This window comes from Zosterops lateralis (genome assembly GCF_965231275.1).
Source record: "Zosterops lateralis genome assembly, chromosome: 1".
NCBI classification, from domain to species: Eukaryota; Metazoa; Chordata; class Aves; order Passeriformes; family Zosteropidae; genus Zosterops; species Zosterops lateralis.
In genome coordinates this window covers 64424717-64447950 of record NC_139762.1, presented here as the reverse complement: position 1 = coordinate 64447950, position 23234 = coordinate 64424717, and the positions used below count along the sequence as shown (strand labels likewise).

General features: G+C 40.7%; 1 protein-coding gene across 5 annotated transcripts in view; it reads left to right on the top strand.

The window, feature by feature from the left end:
- Positions 1-23234, top strand: part of PHACTR1 (phosphatase and actin regulator 1) — a gene marked incomplete at its 3' end in the record, with an annotated part of 302619 nt that overhangs the window by 245964 nt on the left and 33421 nt on the right. For all 5 annotated transcript variants that reach the window (XM_083880656.1, XM_083880654.1, XM_083880655.1 and 2 more), the window contains 2 exons: positions 6415-6626; positions 8108-8264. In XM_083880656.1, the coding sequence (XP_083736782.1) occupies positions 6415-6626; positions 8108-8264 (369 nt within the window). The remainder of the gene's footprint in view (positions 1-6414; positions 6627-8107; positions 8265-23234) is intronic.

Genomic DNA, 23234 nt, shown 5'->3' with positions numbered 1-23234 from the left:
GACACATCTGTGATTACTTCATGGGTCTAATGTTTCTACAGCATGGGGGAATTCTCAGCTGGGGAAAACCTACTAGGGCTGTAAAGGAGATTCTTATTCCCATCAGAGAAAGAGCTGTAGAGGTAGGATGGAAAGAGCGTCCACATTGTGCCCCACTGCCATACCCAGTGATTACCCATTTACCTCTCACATTGCCAGCATGGCTGGTCTGGTGCCTCTGCACCACCCCAAAATTCAATGCAGCAGACACAGAGCGTAGCTGTTGTCTCCCAAAGGCTCCTGGGCTGCACTGCCCAGTTTAGGTTGGACATCTTAATGCCTGGCTCACACTGTGTGCAGAAGGCCCTTTGTTATCCTGAGCCCAGTGACATCTCTCAGAGTATGACTTCATTGTGGCATCTGTTGCCCCACAGCAATGAATGCTCCATTTTCTAGTCATCCATCATGTTTATGTCTACAAATACGTTTAAGTGATTTAAAGAAGGTGATGCTGTTTGCGTTTAACTACTAATTTGAAGCTGAAGCTCTGCTGCTTGTTAAAATCTGAATGAGCAAGCATTCATGTCCCAATGAAGCAATTGCTTCCCTTTGCAATTAATAAGAAGAAAATAAGAAAAGGTTGTGGCACTGATATTTCACATTTAAAATGAATACAAATTCTGGTTCATGATATTGCAGACAGATTTTTCATAGCCTTTTTTATGTTGATTAACTGTTAGTTAAATAATGGATTAATGTATTGAGTACTTTGTTGGTGCTCCTTGTCAAAACAGATCAATAACTTTTACATTCACAAGGGAGAAAATAGGTCATGATTGTTTTCTCTGCAACAGCAATTGTTATTTTTGTAGTATATAGAGGTAAAAGTATTTCAAACAATTTACAGTTCTGTGGAGCTGCTCTTGCTGTTAAATTCTTTATTGTCTTTTTTCAAGCCACATTGTGGTGTAGATTAACTTGACAAGTTTGCTTGAAGATTTGTTCAGATTTTTAAAATATATATCTTTAACTTGGGAGACAATTATTTGCACCAAATGCCACTGTTCTCTACTATTTTTGACTTACTTTCCATTATTGTAAAAATCTGTGTTAAACCCCAGAGAAATTATACTGCAGTATTTGTCATTGCACACTTCAACCCAAAACTCTTGAGGGCCTGTTAAAACTGCAGAGATCCTAGATCTCCTTCCTCTGTTTGGAATTTGGTAGTGTGCTCACATCTGTAGCATGCATAGGATATGGAGTGACATCGTACACTTTGCTGTTCCTTCCAAGTTAACAAAGTACTGGGCCACTACTGTTGGGTCAATAATCCTGAGGAGATGAGAGAACCTGATAAGTTTCTGAGGTGCCTTCTGGTGAATACTAAGGGGTTTTTCCTTCTCAGACATTATCTCAAAAATATCCTACAACTACAGTGTAATTGCCATGGTGCTGCAGTAATAATGCTGCCAAATCTGGTAATTTGGGGTAATATTTAGAATAGTGTTTTGATTTTAATAAGAGATGATCGTATAGACAAGTACAGATCAGGTTTCAGCTCTGAATTTTTTTCTTTTCCTTCTGGAATTTTTCCTTTTCTTCCTTGTATCTAGTTTCTTTGGTCCTGCTGCAGTCAAAGCTCCTCAAGGTCATTTAAGTGCTAATAGTATTTGCTGAATCAGTTTGTATCAAATCCTCATTTTTTCCAGTAAACTTTTCTTAGACATCACAACTCTCCTGTTCGCCAGGTCTCTGAGTGTGGATATGAACAACAAATGAAAGGCTAAAACTTTCCCTTCCTCTAGTAATCTGTATTTTTTGCTTACACAGATAAGATCTCTGGAATTCAGATAGTCTAACAACATCTGAAGACTGATAGTTGAAATCAGTGCTTTGCCAATGAGCCACAGGCTTGCCAGAGAAAAATGAGCTTTCCCTCTGTACGGACCTGCAAGCCAGATTTTTCTGTATCTGACCTTGAGAAAGTTACTGAGTCTCTCTATCTCTATTTTCCCCTCTGCAGGAGTGATTGCATGTAACTGCCTTGCCTAGATCTAGTGCATATTAATCAGTTAATGTCTTAAGGTACAGTAAAAGTCATGTAATAGCTATTCAACTCCCAGTTGTTCTTATGACTTAAAATGGCAGTTAATTCCTGGAATTTTTTTTATTCAACTTCATTACAGACATTATAGCGCATTAAGTTCATTTGTGCACTTAACGCTTTTGATTGCAAACATTTTCTGGTACCCCTAATGTCTATTCATAACCTATTCTCAGAAGGGCAATCCGCCCCTTGTCATAGTATGACTATTATGACATGCCATTTGTGCTGCCAGTTGGCCTCTATTTTTCCTGATAAATTACCAGTTTTATGGTAGATTAAGTTGAAACAGAGAAATATGTGATTTCCATGTAACCTTTTTTCTGCAACCTCCATTGCTGATTTGTGTTGTACTGCAAATGACTTTCCCCTTCAGCCCAATTTCCCCTTATGTCAAGCATAAGTAAAACTCTAGATTTGGGCACCATTTTTTTACCATTTCAGAATGCATTTTTTGGGGTTGATGAAAATCTGGTAAGCCCTGCCACCAAAATACACAGATTTCATCCTCCTGACTGAAATGAATTTGAGCAGAAAGACCATGTCCCAAAGATGTGCATCACAAACAGTGGCTAAAGAAGCTTTAGAAACTCTCTTGTGACACCAAAATGTGTCTTTAATTTTGACTTAATGAGGCAGTTTCTTGATCTGAAATAGCCTGAGTTTCTGCCTTGTGTGTATAATTCTCAGCCTGTCTGGAAAGGCGACAATTAATTTCATTTTCTCTGTGGGCTCATGTACAGGAGCAGGTGCAGATGAATCCAGGTCTCAGTTTGTTCAATGTATGTACTAAAGAGTTGTTAAGTGGCAATATCTCACTCCAGGCTAGAATTGCCTCCGTGGCAAAGCAGTGAAAAATCACTGTGTCCAAAAAGACTGTGTGAGACCAGTTCCTCTGGGACACCCAGCTCAGCTTCAGACTGTAGATTTATGAAATGAAATGCATTAGACATTACCGCCAGTGTCTTGTAAATCTTATGAAACATATTTGAGTCAGAAAACATTTATCTTCCATAAAACTTGTCAAGAGAATTGCATCTTGTCTAAACTTTAGCATTGCCTAAGGATAGAAACACTCAATATTTATAGCTTTGCCTTCTCTCTGTTTCTCACACACATTCCTGAAGTAGAAACGTATATACAGTAGTTTGAAGCTTTATCAGATTTTTTGTTTTAACTGGTAAGTACAGAAAAGTGTACTGTGCATCTGAAAGCATTCTGATAAAAATGTAACCCTTTATTCTAAAATCAAAGGGCCTGGCATGACAGACAAGAAGTGTGCAGATTTTTCCCCAGACGTTAGAGGAGGTATTTCACTTTTTTTTTTTTTTTTTTTTTTTTTTTTTTTTTTTTTTTTTTTTTTTTTTTTTTTTTTAAATTTTGTCTGTACCATGAGTCACTCATATGCTTAAATTGTGATTTGTCATTAAAGTATTTTCTCACTAGAAACATTGTAAGCTATAGTGATGTAACTTTTTTGCTATTTTGATCATGTAAAGATGATGCAGCAGTAGTTGCAAGTTCTTGTACTAGGGAGCTATGAATTGTTCAGATCCAAGCATTATCTTCTTGAAACAAGTACTTAACTGTAGCTTTTTTCTCCAGTTTTGTTGCAAAACACAAAACTGGTTTAAAATGGGCTTTTTGAAACAATAGTGTGCTTTTTGATAATAATGCTAAAAGATTTTGTGGTGTAGACCACCTGACCATGTGAGAGTTTTGCTAATGACCCAGAGTCATTTGTACACAATGGACATATCCAGTGACCTTGATTTGTCTTTTTTAAGTATACTGCAGTTCTGCATGTATTTCATAAGCACTTTGCTTAGACAGCTGACGTAGTCAAATTGCTGTGGAAAGGGCTGATTTTAATCAAGACCAACACAAAACACTAGGAAAAATGAGGGGCTTAAAATAGAAAGTAGTATTATCAAGAAAGTGGATGATTCAGAAAACTTACAATGAGATGAGAAGCTGCCTATTTCTTTATCACTAGTTCAAATAAAAATCCTCTGTGGTAACTTGCAAATCTTGTTGCCATCCTATAACTTAAATTGATGGATCACTTTGATATCTGCTACCCTATGGACACACCCATAAGGATGCACCCGTAAGCTACATCCATCCTTCACAAAACAGGGAAGCACCAAATAGTCCTGGATGCTGAACTACTTCTTGCTCCTTTCATTTGTACTTCAGAAGGAGCTTAGTGAATATGTATTTTCACTCTGTGTATGTATTGTTTTAAAATTAACTGAATGATTCAGTGGTTGTGTGTGTGCAATTGGAAGGTTTGGGGTATTTTTTTAGCAATGTTAACAGAATTTCACAATATTATAGTTTTTCTCTGAAATTTGATTCCAGACTTTTGAATTTCCTCCCTTTCCTCTTTAAAAGACTTACTCAAAAATTAACTTACCGAGAAAACAGGTTTAATGAAGTTCATAATATAAAAATTCTGGAAGCATTTCAGTAAATTAAAAGTTAGTTCAAAGTTTTTAAAGATTGTAGTGTGTTAATGTGTCATTATGAGAATTCAGCTGATGAATTCTAAAACTGCATCTGGGATAGTTTTTTATGTCAAACTCATTGAAGTCCAATACAAAAATTTGCAAGCCAGTTCTTCATGAATCTCTCTTACTTTGTGATACGAAACATGGGCTATCACTAAGAAAATTGAGTTTCTCTCTTCAAGGCATCTAGTAAAGCTCTGCATGTCATTTTTGGTTAGTCTGCAATAATACATATTGGAATTTACAAAATTATTTCTTTGAAGCTGAAGATAATGATAACAGCATGGTCTGGTTTGTTCACAGGATCTGAAGCCTTTTCTTCTCTTTAATCCCTAAGCACATTTGGAGTAGCATTATGTTCCCAGAACTACATTTTAAAAAGACTCTCTCAAATGTTATCTGGCAGCCATTTAAGAGTCCATTCTAACTTTTTGGTCAGAAGAAAGCAAAATGTTTCAGGTTGAAGATAGTAGATTCAGAAGATTCCTGTAGAAAATCTTTTAAAGAGACGAATACATTTTATTCAAGATGCAGAACATCTCTGGTATTCAGGCTAAAATAATCAAGGGAATTGAGGGTACTCAGTACTTGTCAGATCCAAATTTGTGTACCTCAAGGTCAACTTGGCCAGCACATCTGCTTTCACACCTATGTTCTTCTGGAAACTAAAATGGGAGTTTGACATAGAGAGTGTCCAACTGGCAAATGTTGCCCATTTTTCATAGAGCTGTTGCATCAGTCAGGACTTCAGAGAGGGCAGTTTCTGCTGTCTCACAAATAATCCTGAGCTACCACCATTTTTGCCTGCCAGTCTCTCATTCTGATTTCATACTGGAAAAGCAACATGAGCTATTTAGATAAAAATTGGTTGGGAAACATAGTTCTGTTCCTGACTTTTCCTTTCACTTTTTGTTTGACTTTGATTTTCACCTCCTCATGTTCCCATTTCCCTACTTGATATATTATTTGGTAAAGGCCTTTGAATTGAACACATAAATAGGGCTAGATAGTAGCAGTCCTCACCACAGGTCTTATAGTGTGCAGAAAATAATCAATCACACCTGTGACAAAAGAAATATAAAATGAGTGCCAATTGATCTTCAGCACCTGGCTGGATAGAGCTGGGGCAGGACAAGGACATATATCATCATGGCCACCACTCAATACATAACTGTGCCATTAGCAAACAAACCTCCCAGGTTTTAGCTGCTTCCCTGGTTCATGTCACCTGCTCCCAAAGTCTCCTTTCTCCAAGCCCAGTTTCACATGTTCTTTCTCCTGCACGTCAAAGAGTTGTGTACTTGCCATTCCCTCAAGTCACTCATCACTAGTGTAAGCCACTAGTTTTCCCTCTGCCTTTCTACAATTACCCCCTACAGTCTATCCTTCCTTCCTCCCAGTCTTACTCCACCTTTTGCACTCAGTTGAGACATCTCCTCCTTGCTGCCTGCACACCAGCGGGAAGGTCACACAGACACCAGAGTGAAGGTGTGCTTACCACTGAGCAGCTAGTGCTTACTACTCTGACTAGCTGGTCACTAAGTAATTGCCACAGATCTTTAGTGCTTCATCCTGGCTGACAGTACTTCTGCCTGCATGCTGTTCTACCTCTCCCTAATAAGTGTTATACCCTAAATCGAATAAGTACTCAGTTTAAATCCGTTGGATGTCTTGCTGGCCTTGAAAATCTTTATGTTCTCACTTCTTCTCAAAAAGGGATGAAAGGCCACTACTTTCCTATATACAATAAGACAAGAAACTCTGCCTTTCATTGAGCTGTTTCCTTTAGTTTATTTATTTGCTTTTCTTTCCCAGCAACTCTGGTTTACACTCAAATGACAGTGTTACAAAAACAGGACCTGGGGGCCTTCCAGACATGAGACAAGTGCCAACTGTTGTGATCGAATGCGATGACAATAAAGAAAATGTGCCTCATGAAACTGACTATGAAGATTCTTCCTGCCTCTATCCAAGGCAGGAAGAGGAAGAAGAGGAAGATGAAGAGGAGGATAACTCATTATTTACAAGTAAGACGCATTCCATTTTTCATTTCTCACTCATTTAATTTTTACTCTGAATACGCATTACACAAAGGAAACACAAGGCTTGTGTATTTTCTTCCTTGGCTGTGGCTTTTGCATCTCTCAGGGCTTGACTACATGAGGACACTAATTCAAAAGAACAAACAGTCTGAATTTATAGTGATTTCACTAATATACATGAATCCCTGTCTCAGTAGTGCTCAGACTAAATTCACATGACAGGTTTGGGCTTATATTGCTTCAATTACAAATTGCCTTTTGGATTTGATTTCCCAAATGCCCATGGTGAAGAGAAGCCCTGCCTTTGGCTTAAGTCAAGATCATCTCAATAGTTTTTTCAGGAGGATGAAATAAGTGCCACACGTAGAGAATCGGAGCTTTTATATATAGTCAATATTAAATATTTTTGGAATCATGAATGTGCACATGCTTTGGAAGGGGTCACAATCAGAGGATTTGGCTCAGATAAGAAGAGGTTAATCACAGTTACAGACTGGGAAAGGACCTGTGGCCTTCCTGACCTCTGTAAGGAACCACAATTCCTGCCTCAGTGTGGCATCATAGAACTGTCCCATGAAGATAGGATACAGTACTTTATGTATGACAACTGCTTGTCATCCTAGACATTGAAGTTCCAGGCCCTTGCCTTTCTTTTCTTCTGAAAACTGGAAGCAGTACAGTCAAACAACATCCCTTTTAAAACACACAGAAAGAGTATTCTAAAACAGACATATTTCATCTCCTCAGAACCCCACCTTACCCTGCAAGTGAAATTAAGCAGTGTTTACTCTTAAACTAAAAACAGAACAGAACTGCACTATCTCATACCCTCCTAACGAAGGCCAAAACCTCTCATGTGTTTGTGTCTTTTTGTGTCTCTTGCTCAAACTGCTTTGGACACAAGCCTAAGAAAGCAAATTTGAGCCATAAAAGGCCACTGGTTTTTAGTGTCTTTGCCATTTTCACTGCCCAGGAAGCAGTCAGTTAATGTACACAGAGATATGTGCTGCTTCTGATTGACTTTTGATTCCTTCTAGTGCTGGCTTGGATGTCTTGATAATACATTGTAAGAGACATTCAGGTAGCCCTCTCTTCACATGCAGTAACCCTGCTGCCTGCCCAGATTCTGAGGTTGAATTTTTCATTTCATTATGTGGAAATACTGTGCTAGAGAAAGCTACAGATGCTACTAGTAACTCTGAAACAAGCCCGTCTTCTCCATTCCCCTCTATGGAGCAACATATTAATTTCTATTTCCTGTATACCTAACAATTTCAGCTTTTCCTTATTATGATACAAATAGAGGTTAATTGAGCACATGAAGTTAATGACACCCCTTTTCCCATAGTCCATACCAGTGTAAAGGAGAGTCTCATATCTTCCCTTGGCTAGTACTTCTTTGCCAGCTGTATGCTGTAATGAAATGATGACACCTCCTTTGGCAGAGCCTCTCCTCTCTCCCACAGGCCCCCTGGCAAGGAAACTCTGCAGGAAGGACTCTTTAGCAATCAAACTAAGCAACAGGCCTTCCAAGAGAGAGCTGGAGGAAAAGAACATCCTCCCCATGCAGACTGATGAAGAGAGGCTTGAACTTAGGCAGCAGATTGGGACAAAGCTAACAAGGTAAGAGACAAACATTTTTTTAAGTCTTGCTTTTGGAAATACATGGTGTGATGTTGTTTTTCATTAGTCTTTAAGGATTTGAGATCTGTTTGGTTACAATGTTCAAGAGGAAAAGCCATGGAGAGAAAAAAATGGTTCTATATGTTATATCTGGTCCAATAAAACTTCCTATATAACTCCCCATTTAATTTTCCTGGCATATGCCACAGGAACTTTGGTTAAGTGCCAGCAGGAGCTACGTGAATTTGGCTCTTTTTGGCACATCACTGGAAAATGTTCAGCTTTGATAATATTTGGACTTTAGCTGCAGGTGTATTTTATAAGCTTAGTTTGGCCAAAGGTCAGTGATATAACTTTCTCTTCTGACTGTGTCTCCTGTGAGTAGCTGAGACTTCTGGTGAAAAATAGGTTAAGTCCTTCAGTACTTGCCTTCAATGGATGAGGTTGGACAGATTTACTCTGTCTGTACACTTTCTTCTTCATAACAGTGTTATGGTTATCACCAGCTGTTCTGGTTTTCTGCATTGCATGGAGTATAAAGGGGTGGCCATTAAATGTGGAGGATTTCTGACAAGAATTAGTAAACTGAGGTCAGATAGAACTGTCTAAGAACCTTCTATGCTCAAGCCATGGTTTCTGTAATCAATTTAATCCTCTTCTGTTTTCAACTTGGTGGTATGCAGGCTGGTGAATGCTGTTAGTTGCTCTCCAGTGAGAAAACCACAAGGAGATGACCAGCCAGGTGTAGGGAATTTTCTTGCACGTTTTCATTTTTTTTTATTTTGGGGGTGGGTGGACAAGGGGAAAACACTTCTACCATGTTGTGGAGACAGGAAGAATAAGAGCTCCTGGTAAATACCACTTTCAGCATTTTATTTACTTTTCTTTCATGGCCTTGTTTATACCCTCTTTCGAATAAGTGAACCATACCTTTCCAACCTCTCTCTGAAAGTTTTTGTGCTGCATCATGCTCAGCCTACTCCAAAACCTGTCTAATTCTTCAGTATTCTTGTTGAGGGACTTCAGCAAACATGCCCAAAATACGTAAGATGGTGCTGCACTGTTGCTGCTACTGTGATTTTTCATTTCAGTCTTTATTCAGCTTTATTCCAGCCTTTTAGACTGCAGCTGCAATGGAGCTCTGGGTCTCAAAGAACAGCATAGGGCAGCAAGGTCCCAGTGCTTATATGATTAAATTTGAACCCTTTTGAAGCATGTGAAGAATTTAAATTTTTGTCTCTTAGCATATCTCACTGCTTGACCTTGCAATGACATTGCAAGGAATAGTATTTCCACTGTGTTGTCCATTTGCCTAAATTACTTAGGTCTTTCTGAAGTTTTCCAACTATAGCTTATGAAGGAAAATAGTGTCATTTACAAATATTGATTCCGCACAGCTCACTGTGCACCAAGTTTTTTTCATTATAAGTATTTTATTTTTCCACCTCTCCAAAACCTGCTTTTTTTTCCTTGGTAAACAATATTTTTTCAGCATAGCAGGGGAAGCTATTTTTGGAAATACACAAAACCCTTCCTGCCTAAGCTCCATATTCTCATAATTATTTTTTCCCCACAATTGTATCTCTCCTAATCTGAGTTTAATAGTTTGAGGTATAATGCCTCATCTTGTCTTCTAATATTGCTAGGACGTAGGGGCAATCGCAAATAATTCAAATAATTAAAACTGTGTATATATGAGTTCAAAAAATAGCTGAAGTGAATGAAACTGCTGTTTCGTTCTTGCTTTATATCAGTGTATCATTGAAAATGGTAGAATTTCACAAGCCTTATCTGGAGTGGTATGGTTGCCAGTCTGATCTTTTAATCACTGGTATTTACAACTTAGTATCTCATCCTTTTAAGTAAGTGAAAACAATCATGAAATATGAGGAGAAAACAATTTTGCTCATATCTAATATATAAGAAGCCACAGGCATTTCAGCAGCAAAAAGGAAAGGTGCTTGTCTTACCAGTACTTTATAAATGTGATATATCCATATGCACAAACTGATGAATATTAGATTAAAACAGAGAGAATATTTCAATTTGGACAGTATTTCCTTACTACCCAGACTTTATTACTGAATCCATCCTTTGCTGTTGCTCAGTAATTGTCACACAGTGATGCAAATGCCAAGCAAAATTAAAGTAGTGAAGCATTTATAGTCCTTAGAGAAGATGCTAGATGCAGACTATAATTGCAGCTGGCAATTTTGGATTTCAGAGGGATTTGTACTGCTCCACCAATGGTCCCCTAGGGTTTAAAATATCCAGCCAATCAAATCACATATGCTACTTACAGAAGTAAAAAATGCAGAATAAAAACTTCAGCATATTATTGTCTGTAATGGATCAATTAATTTTCACCAAGAGGCTGATTAAGATACTTCAGTATTTATGCATAAGCCTCACAGTATTTAGTTTGGAAGAGCTCATTGGCTGCCTCATTTGGCAGATCAGAATTTAGTACTATAAAGAGAATGTTTTTTTCAAAGATGCCTCTATCCAGGCATACTGAGATTGGCCATTGACATATTGTGTGGGACCAAAGTCATCCCAGGTGCAGTTCCTCCAGCCTTATTAGAGTTGCACTGGGAATCAGTTTGGCTCAGAAAGGTCTGTTTATATCCTGTTTAAATGTAGCTTGGAACCCCTGAACCTCCTGTTATTCCCAGAAAATTGTTATGACTGTAGTGTTATATCAGCCAACTGGAAGAGAGACTCCAGAGCAGAATTCACAGTTTCCCATGCTGGGAGAATAGTGCCTTGACTTACACCAGGCCAGTTGTATGGGTGAGGCTGCAGCGATTGTATCTTATAGCAGGACCTGGCCCACTACACACCTCGGTGTTTACTCAGCCCTGAGACAAATTCTTTGTGCCTGTCATAGAAACACTTCCCATGAATGTCGTGCTTCCCTGGTCTGTGTCTTTTATCATGGCTCAGCACATGCAGAACCAAGCTAAAATGGAGCTTTTTGCCCAAGGTGGCAAAATATGTCCTAGCAAAGGCAGGAGATTCCACATCATATGAATTCCAGCCACATGAATAGCCACCGCACCATAAACCATTTCTGAGGAGTCCTTACGTAGCAATTATGGCAATTGATTACAGCAGTTAATTAGAAAGCCTCCTCCTCTAACCAAACCAGAATGGATTACTCCGAAATGTGACATCTCCTGTGAAGCAAAGAGCAAAAATAGCAAATTAAGATGCAGAACTTTCAGCTCAAAACCACATGTGGCATGGGGATAGGAAATGGATGCTGGAGGCCATGTTCTTGCCTGCTAAAAACCTTTACAACTCCATTATCTTCTACTCTGAAATGCAAACCTTCTGTGCTAAGTAAATCTTTAAGTGGGTATGGGGTTTTGTTTGGGGTTGGGTTTTGTTGGGTTTTTTTTCCTGTTCAGCTTCTCCTGAATTCCTCCTCTATTTTATCCCTCTGGTGCCTGCACAGCTTCCCAGCTGCTCGAGAAGTGTGCATGTGTGACTGTAAGGCAGAAAGGAGAACAGTGGAAAAAAATAGCTCTCTGGAAGTTAATGGGGAGAGGGAGGGAAAGGACAGATGTCTCTCTTCTGCCTGTCTCACTGGCTATGTTGGACCTGCTGAGAAGCACAGGTTCCCTGTTATTCCAGTTAGAGAAGCAGCCAGGAAGACTTGGATTTAGCTTTCAGCAGCTGTCAGGGTGAGAGGAATGGGGCATATCCAGGCTGTGACAGTGAGCTTGGAGGTTTTCCTGGGGCAATGATAAAGGCTTGTCAAGAAGCCCTGGTGAAATGGAGGACCAGGATGATGGGTGATGGACAGCAGAGCTGCACATCTCCCAGAGACTGCAGGAATGTCCCCTGGTGCTGGGACAGGTGTTTCAGTGCCACTTCTCTTTCCCCAGCAATCATAATGGTGCTCATAAGAGACCACCAACATATTTATTTCTCCATCAACATATTTAGTAAACACAAGACCCCTTTACAGAAACACCAGACTTTGCACTCTCTTGGAATGGGTAGACCTGGTTTCTTTGTGTGTCTTTCAGAGTCTCTCCCATACTCTGAGGCAATGTGTGTCTTTATACCCACTGATCTGGCACACATAGTACAAGTGAGGCTTTCTAAAGCATTCAAGTATTTTTCAGTCTCTTAACCCACCAGCTCTGGTGAAGGTGCTCATTAGCAATTAGATACAGGAGTATTAAAGCTGAGATTTTTAATCCGCTACTTTTCAAGAACACAGTATATTTATTTGTTTTCCCTGATTGTTTCCATCCTGGATTCTTCCACCTGCTGGAATCGGATGATCTAATAACACAAAAAGTCTGGTAATCCAGTGTGCTATCATCATGTTTTTATTAATCAATGTCAAGGGAACTTCTTGATAATCACAGTATTATTGGTCAGCATAATGTTTGTCTCATCAGCACACTCCAACCCACTGTCTGCATGCCTGGAGGCAGAGGAGACACATGAAGGCTGTCCACTGGCAGTAGTGCTTGTCAAGGGACTGCTACCCGTCACTGGAAGGTGCCGCAGGCAACTCAGTAAGATTCTGCAATCCAATAAGAGTTTGTGCTGTGCTGCTGCCAAAAGCTGTTAGTTGTAGGGGTCATATTTATCATGCCCAGTGTGAAAGCAAAGAGAGATGAGGTGAGGGAGCAGCCTTCTGCACATTAGCTAACTAGTAAAATGAGAAACAAATAAAGAATAAAGTAACAAACTATCTATTGCCTCTTTCCTGACTTTGAGAGATGCTCCTCCAATTGCTCGACTGAATCCTCTGTGTGTCACTGTATATGTTCTACTGGCTTTAAAGCAGTGAATTCTCTGCCAGATATACAATGGTGCTATGCATTGCTTTTTGTATAGCTCTAGATTTATTCACTACAATACCTTACAGGGATACTGTCCTAACAGCAGCAAGTGGAAAATCATGATCTGAAGCAATATAAATAGTATATTGCAAGGATCATGAGGCAATAGATCACAGAGATGCTGTCTGTGTGCGTATGGCTGTAAATAAGTACACCTGAGATTTGGACATGCACACCTGCTGGATGTGTTTTTATAGTCCCATTGATGTTTTGGAAATAGTACTGAGATGTCTGTGGCTGAGAAACACAGCATGAGAAGTCACAAAACTTCATGGAATGGCAGGTTTGACAGATGGTGGTCACCTACTACCTTGTTGAGAAAGGTAATCTACACATTCCCTCTCAATGCCACATCTTCCTCAGCTGTGCTGAAAAATGCTGCTTAGAAACAGAAATCCTGTGATGGAATGAAGTTGGTGAATTCCCACAAATACAAAAAATTGTTATTGATTTTTTAAATGTCATGAGGCTGCTGTGAGGTTTTTGGAACTCATTCATATCAGATACTAGAAAGGAGAAGAAAGAAGGGTAGAAAAATTGGACAGTTTGGGAAGAGGATTGGACTGTCAGCATCACCATGAAGGTGACAAATATTACCAGTACTGAGAAAGGGTCAGTCTGCAAGGCTTGCACAGTCATTGAAATGCACAGCGGTTCCTTCAGAGGTCTGAGGGGGCTGAATAGTTCGAAGCAATCATTTTTATTTGCTAGTATTTAGGCTGTGAAGAGATTCAGCTTTTTGAAATGGTTAATTCTTTAAGCAGTGTTGCATTCCCACTAGGGAAGGGTTTATTCAGCCAGAGGATGGCAGCATGATGGCCTCCATTGAACGTGGCTGAATCTCCATGTGGCTGCTCCCCATCCAGTGCTGTGGAGGGCATTTTGTGCCCTCCCTATCTCCGAGTCATTTAGGGATAAAAAGAATGGGCAGACAGCAGGATTAGGCTTTATTCAAAGGCCTCATTTTGTCGGGTAACGTGAAATCATTTCTTCCTAATTACGTTTGACGTCTGCAATTCTCACACTTATTGTTAGCTTCCACTAATGAGAGAAAAGCAAGTGCCTAAAGCAAGAGCTCATCCCTGACAGCAGCACACACGGCGCATGTGTGTGGAGCTTGCCTCTTAACATGCAGGGTGCTGGGGATAAATCACCCGGAAAATGGGATTGTGGTAAACAAGCTCATCTAAATCCTGGATTAGAGGGGATGATGTGACAGCACTAGATACATGAATGGGGGTGACAGAGAAAACCTGCGAAGGGCTGAGCCCCAGTTTTAGCTGCAGTGGTACCTAGGGAGAGCGGCATTTTTCCCCTTTTAGTTTAGCTTCACAAGGAAGCTGCTCATTTGCAGAAACCCCAAGGGAGCTATCAAAATTGCCCTTAGCATCAGGAGGAAGGCAGGAAAAACAGCTGATTATTTATGGGTGACAAGCTGAAACTGAGCTACCATTACGTGTCTGGGCTCAAGCGCCGGGAATAAATACTCTGAGCAGAACTGGTCTGGGTTCTGTGCATGGGTGCAGATGGGAAATGGGTGTTCAAGACCCTTGTCGGCCCTCTTTTCTGTGATCAATGTCCTGGTGAGCTCTGCTGTGCTGAAAGGAAAGGTGCCTTTTTAATTAATTAAAATACTCCTAGAAAGCTGCATCTTCCACCAGCTTTCCACCTCAGGCAAGCCACTGAAAGAGAAGCACACACATATTTTTTTGTTTGTTTGCTTGTTTGTTTATTTAGGGTGTGTTGGGGTCTCAAAAAGTACATACATGCCTATGAACTTTGGAACTTCCATTAGTTGACAAACTCTCATTGACAGGAACATTTGTGTGCTTTCAAAAAACCACCCAAATACCAAGATCTCTTTAGACATCTAACTCTGTCTTTCTGTAGGACAGAAATCCTCATTTCTGAGCACAATTTGCACTTACCTCTTTGTATGAGGATTTTCCATGGCTAACATCATCATTCATCACAGCAAAAGGCATGTCTAACGTCATGATGCTATTACTATTGTTTTGATAGTTGATGGTTGTTTTGCATTTCATAGCTAACAGCATGAGTTTGCTTTGTCTGAGTAATTTGCTATGGCAAAAGGTCAGTGGAGCAATCAAGAGAAAGGGGACATGACAGTGTCACCACAGAACACATTACCTCTACACACTCCCTGGTTTGGGGGATGAATGGTGTCCTTAACATTTGCAGCTCAACCTTGGGATGGGATGGAACCCTGCCCCCATCAATTTTGCTCAGCTAGGGCCAGCAGATGTTTTGTTATTTATGGAAGCAAAGCCTTGCAGAGTAGATATAGTCTGTCCTTGGGCAGATGTGTCTCTCCATGTTAGACAATGGAGCTCCAAATGTACAGAGACATTTTATTTATGTTACTATAAAGGAGGAGAAACGTTCTGAGGAGGGGGATGATTTTAATGGTACGCAGCAGGGAGTGGCATTCGAGGGCAAGGTCTTCCCGGAGGCACCTGTGTGACCACTGATGAAATGGAAAGTGTTTTCATCATGTCCAAAGTTCATTTCAATCAGAAATGTCACCAGCCCAGAAGGGAATTTTTTATTTCTGGGGTCTGTTACTGTTCCTGTTTCTGCTATCATGGAAGCAGTGCAAGTCACACTGCCCTGTCATTGCAACACCTGTTTCTCCCATCCTTTCTCTGTGGAAGTTGAGGCAAAATGTGTTAATGGGGTTACAATTTCCTCTTCGTGCTTCCCATACTCTTCAGCCCCCTGACACAGTCTGTATTTGAGGTCTAATTCAGGCTGTCAACACAGCTGAGACAAATATATTAGATCTACCTTAATTTCCTTTGCAGTTTCAGTGGGGTGTGGTATCATTCATTTTCTGTCCCAAATTGATTGCAGTTTTGCTTTTAGTTGTCAAACTACTGTCAGCTTTTATATAAGAGGAAGCCACATTTCTCTGCTGGGCAAAATAATTCATGGTGATACAAATAAAGCTTGTGGCAGTAACAGAATAACATATTTCGGTAATAGAAATAGTCTTATTTCTCCAGTAAACAAGAGGCCACATGGAGTCTGTGCAGTACTCTCTTTTGAGTAAAAGAACAGCATTAATAAAAACAGGTGAAATAAAGAAGTAGCTGTTTCAAAATGTTATATTCTGGCTTTACAAAAAAAAAAAAAGTGGTTTATTTGTTGGGTTTGTATTTTGCTGGTTAATACTGACAAATTTAGGGCTCCGTTAAGAACTAGCTCATAGATTTCCAGCTCGAAAAAAATCAAACCATAAATCTTCATATTTTATACCTCTTGATTATAGGTAGTTAATCACAAGCACAACAGTTGCTTAGCTTGGATGACCTTGTAATTTCTGTAAAGGAATCAAATCAGGTGGGAGTAGAAGATGAAAGAAGCAGACTGGCAGGAATAAATTTCTCTTTATAGTCTGCTGATTGTAAAACGGAGAAATTGCTCTTTGAGCAAAATATTTAACCTCTCTCTGAAGTTACAGTTTGCATTTCCCCTCCACTTCAGTGTATTATGGCCCATTTAGCAGCACATGTGGAGGAGATTTAACCAAGGCAATCCTTGTAAAACAGTCAAAAGTATTTAAAGCTTATCCGAGTCAGGATTTAAAAATTAATTTAAAATAATGTGCTCATATATGTTCCCTGTGGCTATTAATGTGCGTACAAGGAGAACTGCTAGAGGAGCAAGTCTGATTTGTGTGCATGGTCATCCATCGATATCCAGAAACTCTGGAGTTGCATGTGCAGGCCATTGTATGTGAGTAAACAGAGGTGACTTTCTGAAGAGGAGAAATAAGATTCAATGTTTGTGTTTGTTTTGTGTAGGACTAAGTGTCTTTTGGACAAATGTATCAAGAAAGCAAATATCCTTACCATTACACCTGGTACAATTATGTAATATTAGAATTTAGCACGTTTTCTCTAAGACATACCATTAACAAAAGGATCACTTAGAGATGAATGGGGTATTTTTTGCAAATATGCAGAAAAGTTACAACCAGTCTTTTAGAGGCAGGTTTGGATAAGAATAAGGCTCCTGTTTCAGTGCACTGGGATTCATAAACACTGCACAGACCATAAGTGAGAATTAAACTGAGTCCTTAGCCTCAGACCTGATTGTGTGAAATTACCATTTGTATTAATAATTTTAGTGAAGAGGAAGTGTTCTCATGTGTGGTAGACCACATCAATGTATCCCTAAGTGTGCAGACTGTAATATTTATTACTTGCCTTTCTGATAATAAATAACAAACTAGCAAACTACAGGGAAAGCACATTAGCACCAAGATTAATTCAGTAACCTGTTTTTTCACTGACATCCCTGAATTCAGGAGGTAGCAACACTACTGAATGAATAATTAATAAAATAAGCGCTCAATATATTGTATTTGCTCAATGAGAAAGTATCTATAATGTCAGGCTAGACTATTTATCCTGCAGAATATTGAAGTTTTTCAGCATGCTGGAAAAGCCTTCACAATTTCCTTTATTGCAGTAATCAAGACAGAAATGGTCTTCCTGCCTCCCTGCAATTGCCTGGCTTTGATTTAAAAGCATTGCAAGCAGGGGCCCTGATCTCAAACATCAGGGCAGCCCCTGATGGGCTGCAGCCTGCTTCTTCAGTGGGGAGCAGGCTTCTGGACCAGGGCCCTGTCTCTTCTGCACTCTCAGGGACATCAGTTACCTGGTGGGGTGGCAGATGCCAGCTTGGGTGCACCCAGACCCATTAGGGGAGCATGCAGGGAGGTCACTGATTCATGTAGCATAGAATGGTTTGGGTTGGAAGGGACCTTAAAGACCATCTGATTTTAACTTCCCTGTCATAGGCAGAAACACCTCCCACTAGACCAGGGTGCTCAAAGCCCCATCCAACCTGACCTTGAACACTTCCAGGGATGGGCCATCCACCACTTTTTTTGAGAATTTTTTTTCAGTGCCTCACCATCCCCAAAGCAAAGAATTTCTTCCTAGTACCTTATCTAAACCCTCCCTCTGTCAGTTTAAAGCCATTCCCCATTGTCCTGTGACAATGCCCTTGTGAAAAGTCCCTCTCCATCTCTCTTGTGGGCCCCCTTAAGGTACTAGAAGGTTGTAAAGTGTGAGAAAACTCCTTTCTTGGGTGCCCCTCACAGAAGGTACCAGAGTAAGGTCTTCGGTCATCTGCCATGAAGTTATTTTCATAGCCCCATCAGCTGGTCTACCTCCTGTTAAACCTGCAAGCAGCATGGGAAACAAGCTCCTTCAGCCTCTGGCTGCCCTGGGAAGTTGCTCCAATTCTGGCTTTCCCAGAGCACCCTGTGCCTCTATACAAAGACTTCCCTGCCCCAGGGAAGCTTTAATATCCAATGTTCAGCTATAAAAGAAAGAGGGCAGGCAGCTCCTCTGACAGGAATGGTTTGTTTGGAGCTGCATATCAGTCTCAAAGCGGGGAGCAACTTCTCAGAAGTTTGTTGCCTTTACCTCTCCCTATCATGGGATTCCCCAGCTGATCCCAAAACCTCCCACTGCTACTTTCAGGAGAAGAAGTGGCTGATGTTTCAAAGCAAGAACATCCCCTGAGGACTCTACCTTTTCCTAGTTAACAACTGAGTGTAAATGCCTGGTATCCTTCACCCTCATGTTGTGCCGGAACCATTTACCCTTCCCTTGTTTTAGCAGATGTAAAATATAAGATAGAGAAACCTGGGTAATTGCAAGCATCATAGAGCCATGTGATATTCCACCATCCATTTCATTTTCCCCTTCAGACTAGACTAGCAAAGAAAATCTAATACTCTACTACAGTTAAAAGAGCTGCCAATATTTTGCATTGCAGTGTTTAGTGCCAGCAAAGGGCTCCATCATGTTTTATAATGTGACATGACAGATTTAAAAAGGCTCAGAGGTAGAAAGGTATGATTTTTGCCTCTGAAAACCATCATATATGACACATTTTTGGGAGTCACTTTTATTTCCCTTGGTCCTGACTATTCTTCTTTTCAGTCTTTATTCTGCCGTATTTCTCATTGTATTTCAGTAATGCTAGTAACCCCCACCACCACCTTGGTTTGAGATACTGTGCAGCACTTGGCCTCAATCTGAAGAATTTTGGAGCAGATATCAAAACAGTGATGAGGAAATGCAAAGCATCAGTGGAGGAATACTAGGCATGACAGGTCACTTATCTCAGCATCCTTTCTGATGGTTGCACACTTGACTGCCTCAGATTTGATTCTTCCACCTGCCCATCACTGTACCTTGCCTTTCTCTCAGTTCTATGCACTTGTCACTAGGCATGTCATATTTTAACAATTAGGGCATGTGTTAAAATCTTCCAGAGAGCAGTGCTGCCTCACTATTCAGCATAAAAGTATAAATGAAAGGATGAACTTGACCCATCACAACTAAAGATTCAGTGCCATCCTTACTTTCTTTAATATTTCTTCAATTGATCATGGTCAACTGGGAGAAGTGCTCAAAGACAAGAAGGAAAGCAAATGTCACTCCTTTATTCAAAGAGGAGTCTGGGAATTATAGGCCAGTTGACCTCACATTCATCACTGGGAAAGTGATAGAGCAGCTAATCCTGGAAACCATATTCAGACACGTAAAGGACAAAAAAAGTCATCAGTTGTCAACATGGATTCACAAGGGCAAGTCATGCTTGATTAATGTGATAAACTTGTGAAATTACTGACCTGGTGGACAACCAGGGAGTAATAGATAATGTCTGTGTAGATTTCAGTGAGACTTTCAACACTGTCTCCTGTAAAATTCCTCAGGTGTCCAAGAATGGGCCCAGCCATTCAGACTTTTCAATCCATTTGCCCATCCAGTCCAGAGGCTGCTGTTCAGTGGCACCAAGTCTAGTTGGACTCCAGTAACTAGCAGTATACCCCAAGGGGTCAGTACTGGGTCCAGTCCTTTTTAACAACATTCATTCATGACCTGCACGACGGGCAGAGCGTGTCCTCAGCCACCTTGCTGGTGACACCAGTCTGGGAGGTGTGGGTGATGCACTGCAGGATAGTGCCATCCAGAAGGACCTTGACAAGCTGGAGAAATGGGCTGGCAAAAATCTCATGAAGTTCATCAAAGCAAACGCTAATTGCTGCACCTAGGAAAGAACAACCACATGCACTGGTATATGTTGGGAGCTACCCAGCTAGAGAGCAGCTTGGCAGAAAAGGATCTGGGTGTCCTGATGGCCATGAAGTTGGACATCAGCCAACAACTTGGTGAGGGGGGAAAATGGCTAATGGTAATCTGGGCAGCATTAGAAAAAGTATTGCCAGCAGAGCAAGGGATGTGATCTTTCCCCTCTACTGAGCACTGGTGAGGCCACATCTGGAGTGCTGTGTCTGCTTCTGGCTCAGAATCACAGAATATTCTGAGTTGGAAGGCTCCATGATGATAGTTGGAACCATTATCCAGGCTCCTCTGTAGAAAACAGATATGAGCAGATGAGAGAGAGTCCAACAAAGGACCACAAAGATGATGTAGATTATGAACTGGAGCATCTTCCCTGTGGAGAACAGCTGAGAGAGCTGGGACTGTTGAGCCTAGATAAGAAAAGGCTCAGGAGATCTTATCAATGTGTATAAATACCTGAAGGAGGGGTACAGTGGGGACAGAGACAGAGGCTCTTCTCAGTGGGGCCCAGTGGCAGGACCAGAGACAGCAGGCACAAACAAAACAGTGAGGTTCCCTCTGAACTTCAGTAACGTTATTTCTGTTCTGAGGGTGACAAAACACTGCTACAGGTTGGCCAGGGAGATTGTGAAATTTCTCTCTGTAGAGATATTCAAAAGTCATTTGGACACAGTCCCAGCTCTAGGCAGCCCTGCTTAAACAGAGGGGTTGGATCAGATGGGCTTCAGGGATCCCTGCCAAACTCACCATTCTGCAGTAGCACAAGGTATCAAAAGACCAACGTCAATGTGCATTAGCAACATCTTTGGGTTTTGAAGTGTGTGACATTGTTGGCTGATTTTTTTGTGTGCCTTTGGCCAAATTCTGTCTCAGACTTCCCCAATCCTGATTCCCTTCACTCTCTGCAGCCTAAGGTTTCTGTGAATATGTTTCATAAAGCTATTCTGCTGCAATGCTTGACTGATTTCTTCTGATTTGGGTTATTGCACAATGGCTGTGCCAGCACAGACAATTTAACCAGGTCACAAGCTTTGACAAATGCCTAGTCTATGACATGTAGACTGTAAGAGTCCCTGGCTTACTTTAGTCCTAAGAGACTGTGGGATTAGCTCTTGCAACCAAACTCCTTGTGTTCTGTTCCATGGAAAAAGTTACCAGGCCTCCGTTTCTAAACAAGAACATCTTACAGACATGCTGCATTCACAAGGAAATCAACTCCAGACACTCAATTTCCTTCAACAAGCATTTCTCTCAACCCTGCACTTCCCCATCTCCTCAGTCCACTTCTGTCATAGCAAAAAACAAAAACAAAACAAAAACAAACAAACAAAAAAAAAGAGTCCCAATTTCCCTTCCAAGAGTTTTCAGTGTCCCTGCACCTTTGCTCTTTTCAATAGCTCTTTTCTCCTTTTCTAACTATCTTAAGCAAAAGCTTAAGATCTGCCTTCAACACCTTCCAACTGTGAGTGAATCCAGAGACGACAACCAGCAAATTATTATTCTTCCTCACTTTGGGGAATTGGGACCTTAGTCCATTCACAGACGTCCCAGACAGCCTGCAGTGGTGCTGACTGGTATCCATGCAGCAGCAGGGATCTCCAGTAATGCATTGTACAGCAGTGGTCTGATGCCTCTAAAGAAGAAAACAGAGTGAAAGTGTGTATTTAATGCACATTTTGCTAAAAACACTGCTCAGAGGAGTTTGAAAAGCTGACAGAGTGTAGTAGTTGTGAGACATTCCCCCCCATTCCTGTTCCTTAGCAGCTGGTGTTCATTAGCTGGTCTCAGCAAAGCAAAGTTATTAGCATTAGATAATCTCCAGTCATGAGAATAGGCTTACCACCCAATAAACTATAGTGTACAGATGTAAATTCAGTCTGCTAGTAAAGCAAAACACAAGTCCACAAGTCTGGAAGGAGAGCCTGAGAGGGTGTATCCTTTTACTTCAGCTCAATGTGGGTGAATGAAAAATTGCCTGTTTTAAACTAATAAAGAAGTTGAGTAGAACTGGGAAGACAGGCACTGTGTCTGTTTGCCCAGCCCATCCTAGCCAGCATGTTTTAGTCCAGTCTGCAGCCTCTCTTAGCAGTAGGTGCAGTTTCCAGTTTTATGAACACTTTGTGCATCATCAGTAAATACTCAGAAGGGATTTTTGTCAGGGTGACTGTGCTGATTCCTTTGCTGCCTCTTTCCAAGCCCCCATCCTTGCCATCACTGGAGCTAGATGTGCATAAAACAAGTGTATATTACAAAACCAGGGCACTGAATGTCCAGGACAGAAGTGTTTCAGTCTTGACATTTGAGTGTGCCCTGCAGGGTAATCCAGGCTTCTCCTGTGGTATGTCAGCAGCCATGAACAAACATACTGTGCTCATCTTGAGTACAAAGTATTTTAAATATTAATTCTCTTCAGCCTTTCTGCCTGAATGCCAGCTGCAAAGCTATTCAGTAAGGAGCTTGAAAAACAGTCACCAGTGTAAGGCAGTCTTTCTTTAGAGGGCAAACAACTGCAAAAAATGTGGACTTTGGTAACACTCTCATTTGAAATATCACAGGGAAGATATCTACAACATTTTCCCAATGAGATTTAAGAAGTGCCTGAAGTGTAAAGGAAAAATGATTCTTTAGGTCAACAGGGCCAGGAATAGTTTTCTCTCCCATTTTATATAAGGAAGATGGAAGATGTCATTGGGCATTCCCTCCCCCTCCATAATTTAACATCACCTCTAGTTAGGGAAAAAGCAATGTAAAGAATACTGGTATCACACCAGCAGCTACATTGTGGTAATGAAGCAGGTTTTCACACTGATAAAGTGTCAGGTGGAGCAGGGGAATGTGCAGGCAAGAGTACGGGCACCTGATAGTAGTTGGAAAACTGAGTATGGACAAACTTCAGTAGCAGCTGAACTGAGCTCTCAAAACTTCAGGGAGAAAATGTAAAAAGCTGATGTCACACTATGCAGGGGACA